Raw genomic sequence first — 8,030 nt, 5'->3', positions numbered from 1 at the left:
GGCTTTCCAAAAACATATGCTTTTGATCATCGTTCCAAGTGAAATGTCATTAGGAAATACTTTTGTAGAATTTGTGTATGGATAAGTGCTATATAAAAATTGCTGATCTAGCCAAGAGGGAAGGGGGGACAAATCCCCATGCTACCATCACGTGTTCAAATGAGGCCATCTGGCCATCTGCTGCAATGTCTGAGTTTCCTTCCCTCCCGTATGTGCATGCACACGCAGGCAAGCTTGGCTGTGCTCTTAGCAGGGTGCCTGCAGGCGGCTGGGCTCTCTTCTCACCATGTGCAAAACTTTATTGACCCAAACAAGAGGGCTGGATTTTATGTTTCTGCTCACCCAATCCCACAGGGGCAGGACTGGATTTTTCAACTTTGCAGTTTTTGTTAACATATAGAATAGCTGTGTTTTGTTAAAGCCTGGTGCATTACAGTAGAATGATGTAAGGAATCTTGCTTTGTTGCTGGTTCTTTTATTTCACTTCTCAGTCAAGTGTGTTTGCATAAACAGTAAATACTGAGTTGTCTCATCTGTCTAGCTATTGCTTTATTGTTATTCTCTGAATTAGTTCCCTGCTACAGCTTCCAAGGATGCAATTTTTCTGTGTTTTGAAGGTCCTAATACTTTAAAAGCTTGGTTTCTAAAAGGGAAGCTTAATCAATTCCTTGCCATGCATGTGTGTGTGGTACCAATCCCTTCACTGCCAGTGGGGCAGAATACTTGCTCATGACCCAGGTCCGCGAAAGTCCCATGGCAGTTCCCTGAGCGATGAGTTTTCCCATCTTCCTCCTCCTTCTTCAGTGCGATTTTTTTTTTTAAATGTTTTGCAAAGAAATTTTGCTCTTTTCTGAGTGCATTAATTTTGCTTATTACTGATTTCAATCTCTTCCAGAAATCCTGCTAGGAACTGTGACAAAATACTCTTAATTTTTACAGTGTTCTTCCACTGCTTTTCTGTTATTTGGATTTAGATTAAAACAAAAAAATAAAAGTCCTTTGTGAATGTATTGGGTTCATTTGGAGTGTAAGAGAAGATAGAATCTATCAAAATTATTAATTTTTTTTTTTTTTTCTTAAAAGACTACAGCAAGGCAGAAGCCTAGTCATTCATCCTAGGAATGAAGAAGAATTCGGCAGAAAGGAATGGCGACTTCCAGGTGTGTATGCAACCTGTTGCTGTTTGCCTGAACTTCAGAAGTTCACTATGTCAGTACCCGGTGAATTGCATCAGGCTATATACCTGACTGTTTCGTTGCAGTTGGGCAGAGGAGGGTTATTGAAAACATGTTAATAGGAGATGCAGGAGAGCAAATAAGGGAATCAAGGCATTGGACCCAAAACATGAATGGACCACAATGGATACTTCTAGGTTCCTTAAGGCTTTAATTTGTTAAACTTTTTTTTTTAACAAATTAAAATTTGTTAAATTTTAATTTGTTAAATTTAATCTCATGGACGTGGAAGCTATTTTTCTTGTTACTTTTTCTTGCTTTAATGGAAGTGAGATTATATATGCATATGGACCTGTCTGAAATCTGAACTGTGAATTTATTGTATGCATATTAGTTCAGTAGCCAATGTTCAAGCATTCATTACTGTGAGCTGAGTAAGAGGGAAATGAATATGAACTTTGCTGGCTGAGAAGTTTTAATTCATGAGATGCTATTGGGAACTCAGAAAACATGGATTTAGTTTCTGATCTATTTACAATTCCCTCTTCACATGTAGCTAGAGCTATAGGTGCTTGGTTTTAATTGTGATGAATATTTTCACTGAAAGCTCTTTGCTGCAACAACAGTATGGTGTTAGAAATCGCGTAGTTCTCAGTGGGTCACTAATGCGGCCTGGGCTAAGAGAACCCTCTTTTCCCAGAGGGTATTGGCAGATCATGTAGGGTTTGTAGAGCTGCTAATATTCAGTGACAAAAGTACAACTGCCAATTCCCAGGCTGTGAAGCAGTGTTAGACACTGATGGATAGTGTTAAAGAGAGGACATGGAAAGCTCCACTTGGAGAAGACTGAAACTTGGCCTTTCCGTTCCCAGTAACGTGGAATCTTTCTTTCTCTACAATGTATAAAATACCAATTCCCCATTTCCCTGCGGTTCTAGTATCTAATTTCTACATGGCAATGGAGAAGAACAGCTTTCTATTCACTGTCATGCAAAACCAAGAAAAATAACAACTTTTTTTTCCTTTTCTCTAGGCAGTTGGGTTTGCCAGCCTCCTTGACTTGTAGACCCTTGGCCTGGATTCTATTTTCTAATGGGGCAGTAGTGAGTGGAGAGCTATTTTGAATGATTTAGGACAAATAGTGCTGTTTATATGCTTAGGCTGCTGTTATTCACTTTTCTTCATTTCTTTTCCTTGCAGTATGACATTGTTGGCTGCTAGTTAGCCCATATTGGTCTCAGTATAATTCTCAGACATTCTCCTGCAGTCTAGCAGGTTGCTTCGTGTTGTGTGTTTGTGAATTTGAGCCTGCATTTCTGAAGTGCAGGAATTGTATTTGGTTCACTGAATCGTACCTTGTTCTTTCCAGGTTATTTCTGTGTCTCTTCAAATCCCAGTCCTGCCCTCCTGCATACTCCTGCCTCTCCTAGTTTAATTTTTAATTTAATTTAAGTTTAATTTGCCAATTTTAATAGGTCCCCATTCTCTTTCAAAGCTCTGAAAACCAGCAACACTCAGTATTTTCATTAGGGCATAGGTGATCCCACCTGATGCATTGTTTAAAAGTAACATAGAGCATCCTGTGTGATGATTATTATTTTAATTTACAGAAGTCTGTGGTTATAATTTTATGTAGAGAGTGTTTATCCAGTTTAAGAAGGGTAATGGTTTGTCAGGCTGTACTGTGACCAGTTAGATCATTTTGATGTGGTTTCCATTCAGGAAATACACTGTTACTCACATTGCTGTGCTAAAAAATTATCTGTTTGAATATTTCTGGAAATATTGGCCTGTTATTTCCTATTTTTTCCTCTTTTTCCTAGGTGGTATGTTGCCATTTGCCAGTCTTCTGACCATAGTAATTTTCAGAGGTACTAATGAATGTGTTTGTGAGGGTTTCTGATGCTTTTTGAAATGCCTGAGAGTACTTCAAAGGTAATAATTTTCACTGCAGCAGAATTGCAGAGTCTTCTCTTTCTGCTCTTGTGGAGCTAGGCTAGGCTGATCCTGCCTTAATGGTCTCCCTGAGCAGTAGAGACCTGACTGCTCTGATTGCTGCTTATTTCTGTGATTTCTGACAAATGTAAAATCCAAATGTAAGTGGCTGAAGCACGATGTTGCGTAGTCAACAGTTGCTCAGTTGCCCCACTAATAGGAATCTAAAGGCTATGGGTCGTACCAAAGTGATGCTGACGCAATAGAAAGCACAGAAGCTGTATCAAATACACGTACATTCTTTACTAAAAGCTTTGTTTAAAGATCAGTACACTAAAAATTGAAGCAAAAGAGTTTACAGAAATACAGTATTGTTACCACGTAGCAAGAAACAGCATATCCAAACAGTTTTCTTTCTGATATTAGTGATATAATACATGAAAGGCCCACGTTAAGCCTGTTTTAGCACTTGCATTAAAATTATGCGACAGCTTACAATAGAATCACAGACTGGTTTGGGTTGGAAGGGACCTTAAAGCTCATCTAGTTCCAATCCCCTGCCACTGGCAGGGACTCCTTCCACTAGACCAGTTTGCTCAAAGCCATATACAATCTGATAGAAAGATAAAAGTTTCTTAAAAGGAGCATCAGAAGACGCTCTCGTCAACTGTGCTGAGATTTATCCAGGATCTTAATTATTTTCCAAGAAATGAAACCATATTCTTTTTGCACCATTACAAGAAATCTCAACACTTTTCCAGTAGTAGCATTGGAAGCTGTTAGAGCAGCTTTAGAGGTGTGAACTTCTCTTTCTAGAATTGTATGTTTGCAGAGGTATATGGGTTGAATTTAGAAGCCTTTTTTCTCACAACTTTGTTGGATATCACCTAGTTAAAAAGATTAACAAGAGTAGAAAATTCTAAGCTACTCCTGCCAGTGATTGTGGTAAGATAACGCTCAAGGTTATCTTACATTCTACTTTAAAATCACAGTTTGTTTTTTCAAGATTTTTTTTTTTATAATGAATGACATGACATACGCATTTAGTGCTAACTTGGAAAAATGCTACAGTATGGAAGTGTATGTTTTGGTTGGTTTCCATATTTCGATGTACTGGTCCCTCATCGTAAACATAACTAGAAGGCTTGACTTTACGATGTGGTATACCACAAGAGGGAGTAGACGGCTAATTGTAAGTTATGCTGCTACATACAATGGAGATCACAATGCTAAGGATGCCTAACTTACAAAGTGAAGAAAGACTTACTATTTTTCTATAATACTAATAATGCATTTCTATCATGAGGTAAAATACAAATCCCCTATTTCATCAGAGGACTACTTAAAAGCAGCTTAATTTGTAAACAACAGATAGAAAGTTAGCAGAATAGCGTAAGATCCCCATCAAGTTAAAAGGCAAACAGGTTGAAAGGACTTCCCAACATGCACACACACTGTAAGCATATATAACAGAACACAGGCTTGCCTGACAGAGGTGAAAAGCTCTCTGTGTTAGTCTTCAGAAGAACCTTCAGGTTTGCTATGTTACAGCAAAAGACTCAAATTTTTGGAGGCGGGAATCACATTTGCCTTCTAATATTTATTAGATTTTCCCCCTCCACCTCCTCAGTAGCAGCCTGAAGTAAGCAGCTAATGCCTTAGCCTGTTCTAGGCAGGTCTCCAAGAACTGCAGGAAGACACAGCTATGAAAGCATGTCCTATCCTGCATAAATAAACCCTTGTACTTGCTTTCACTTTTTATATTCCTGCCAATAAACTGGCTGGTACATTTTTATGCTGGTTTTCATTTCTCACCCCTAATAAATAGATGGTGAGATGGTGTAGAGTTTTGAAAATAGATAATAGTTTTAATTCTCATTGCAGGGTACTTTGCATACCACAAAACTGTGTACACTAGTACTTTACACAGAGGAATAGTTCTGTCTATTAAAGATACAAATGTGGAATACAGCCTACATTCTGGCAATCCCTGCCAGCAGTTTTGCAATGCTAAACTGTAATGATTTTTTTTTTTGTTGTTGTTGTTTTGTGTATAGTGTCCTGAGAATATTGAAAATCTTGCTGAACTGCAAAAGAATTTTCTTATTTTAGCAAAATACATATTCACTCTCATCTATTTAGCAAAAAATGCATCCTTACCTTATCTCATAATGTGCATATCACTCAGTAATGGTATAATCTATACAGCAGTAAGAACCATATAATTAGTTCTCATCTAAGTATTAATTATAATTGTGTCAATCTTTGGAGTGTTGAACGATGATTACAGTTGAAAATTATTTGGTATTTACAGAAAAATCTAAGTGCAACTTTAATAATTTGGATGATACTTCCTTTTAAACACAATTACATATTTACTGTACTCATTTTTATATATTCTTTAATGGGGGTAGTAAACTGAAGTCCATTTTATCAATGTAAAATTATTATTTTTTTTTTTAATCAGTAAAAATACCTCCAAGCGATTAGTGGAGATGATCCTCCGATAGTTCTACTAACTAGTACTGGATGAAGATGTATTTTAGTCCATAAGTGGAGGTACAGTTCTTGTGTACCATGCAAGATTAAACTCTCACATCTGCAGTTTACCTCTGCTGTTCAGGCTAGTGTGGATCTCCAATTTGTATGCAGTTATCAAATGAATGTGCGAGAAGTCCAGGTTTAAGAACCACAAAGATTTGTGGGTAGCAAAATTTCAATGGAAAGGATCATGCCTAATAAAAGAGGTTTCTGCACGAAGTGAGGTTCTCTGTTACTGTGCATGCCAAGTCCAGCATCTGCTATTTACATCACTCTAATGCAATTACTAGACGTCAAGATCCTTTGTAACGCTACAGGCTCCTTACCGAAGAAAGAGACCAGTTAGTGCCTGAAATGCAGTCATGCATGGGAATTAACATAAAGCATCTTCTGGGATTCCAGACATTGCCCTTCCCTTGGCACTAGCAAGTCCCTCTGAAGGGCATGCAGCTCCCAAGCCTGCACACAGCTGTAGTACAGCTTCTGTAGGTAAAGCCAATTAGTGTTTTGGGGATCCGCTGCCACCTTGTCATCACTTGCCACTAGTTTCTTCTGAGGAAGCCTTACAGCAGGCTCTGCAATGGTCTGTAAAGCATGGTAGTGGCCAGGCTTTCCAAAGGAAAAATGTAATTGTCAAAACATTCTTCTTTTCCTTTTGCTCCTATATGGCACTGTTAGTCATGCTTCGCAGGCAGCGCCTCTGTCTACTCAAAATACATATTTAGACAAAGAGTTATTTTAAAATGTCTTGTTGCCAAGACACTGAATGAAATGTACTACAAAGACAACAAAATACTCTTCCTTCTGCTTGAAAACATGCAAAGTATCATAAAATCAACAAGTAGTCTTGACCAGGTAACACGTATCTACATTAACAGTGGCTGATTTCATTGTGTTTTGAAATGCTTCAAAAAGGTCAGATATGCTGATTGTCACTGTTTCTCTTTGATGCTGTGTAATGTCATCGAACTTTGAAGCCAAAAAGGGAAATTTAGTTAAACTTTCAAAATTTTCTGTAAAAAATAAAATCTCATTGCAACCCTGTTTAAAGATATAAAATAGGTAAAACCTTCAGAGGTTTTATTCTTCTTTAAATGGTTTTTGTTGGTTCTTCAGAAGAGTTGAAGGAAAGAGCCACTTTAATTATATGACCTGATTCAGAATAGCTTGATAGGTAGGAGAAGAATTTTTCAGCACTTCAACTGGAACAAGTGATACAGGGGTATTCTGTTGACGTGCCACTGTCTCGTACCGGGAAGTAGCCCCCAGAGTGAGAGGTGACAAAGAGATGGATGAAGTGGGCTGCTGCAAATTCTGCAGCCTGACTGCACAATTTGCAGTGCATGTAGACCCACATGCTGCTTCCAGGCCAATGTTTATAGATGTTTCATTTCTTCGACAAGGGTCCGTAACAGAATATGGGGGAGGATTATCTGTGGGAATATACATTTGTCTTGCTCCTGGCCCCACGCATTCATCATAGCTGACAGAAAAAAGGAATTTTTCATTAGATACCAGTGAAAAATGCCACAGTACATTATTTTCAGCATAACGGGGGCAGGTAAAGTGAGAAGGAAAGGATCGTCTAGTGTTTTGTTCTTCAGCCCACACTCTTGCTTACTCTGCCATGTGAGACACTTGAGAACATAATACTTAAAAGCACATCTCCAAATACCTAAAGATCATCCCAGAGGTCTTGGTGAAAGTTCAGACCCCATTCTCCTACATGAAGGTAACATCTGTGGCAGCACTATTCAGCTGAGGTGCCTGGGCATAAGCCCAGTTCCTTATATCTGGTCATGCAGGAGCAAGAGGACCGATGCTGCGGCCTTCAACAAACCTGTGCATGCTAAAGCCCCAGCACAGTGGGGGTTCGTTCCTGTTCTCACATGCGTATAAGTAGCTGAGTTAGAATATGGCTGGGGAAGAAGGAAGTGGTGTTCTAGTTATAAAAAAAGCAATGGAGAGCTTTAGATGAAGTAAAGTTGTCACATTAAATGCAGTCCTCCTGACCCAAAGATCTCTGGTGCTCAGCCAGCTACATGTGGTGGGTTGTTTGGGTAGCAGATCTATGCTGGCAGGGGCAGCAGGATTTCTTGCTGAGGTGCAGAGCTGTGATGAATAATCTTGACAGACTCATGCTGGTCATTCAGAGACTTGGGAGACTACCTGTCACATTCCTCCCGTGAAGGAGGAATGCAAGACAGACCAATTTGTGTGGTTTATGTCAGGAGATACTGCAGGTCTATCCAGGCTTCATAGATCTGTGCCACCAAGCTAGAGCCAAACTATTACCTCCTCACTCTGCTACCATGCTCAGTGCTTGCTGTCCTGCTGTGAATGCAGACAGGCACCTTAGATTGGAGCTTGGACTGCAAA

The 8,030-nt window shown here is 39.1% G+C and overlaps 1 protein-coding gene across 2 annotated transcripts in view; it reads right to left on the bottom strand.

Annotated features, from left to right (window-relative positions):
• Positions 1–3,398: 3,398 nt before the first annotated feature.
• BEAN1 (brain expressed associated with NEDD4 1) overlaps positions 3,399–8,030 on the bottom strand; it is a 57,492-nt gene continuing 52,860 nt past the window's right edge. For both annotated transcript variants that reach the window (XM_030471392.1, XM_030471393.1), the window contains one exon: positions 3,399–7,134. In XM_030471392.1, the coding sequence (XP_030327252.1) occupies positions 6,795–7,134 (340 nt within the window). In that variant the 3' untranslated portion in view covers positions 3,399–6,794. The remainder of the gene's footprint in view (positions 7,135–8,030) is intronic.

Source organism: Strigops habroptila, chromosome Z (assembly GCF_004027225.2).
Source record: "Strigops habroptila isolate Jane chromosome Z, bStrHab1.2.pri, whole genome shotgun sequence".
Classification (NCBI taxonomy): Eukaryota; Metazoa; Chordata; class Aves; order Psittaciformes; family Psittacidae; genus Strigops; species Strigops habroptila.
This window is presented reverse-complemented; position numbering and strand designations above follow the sequence as displayed.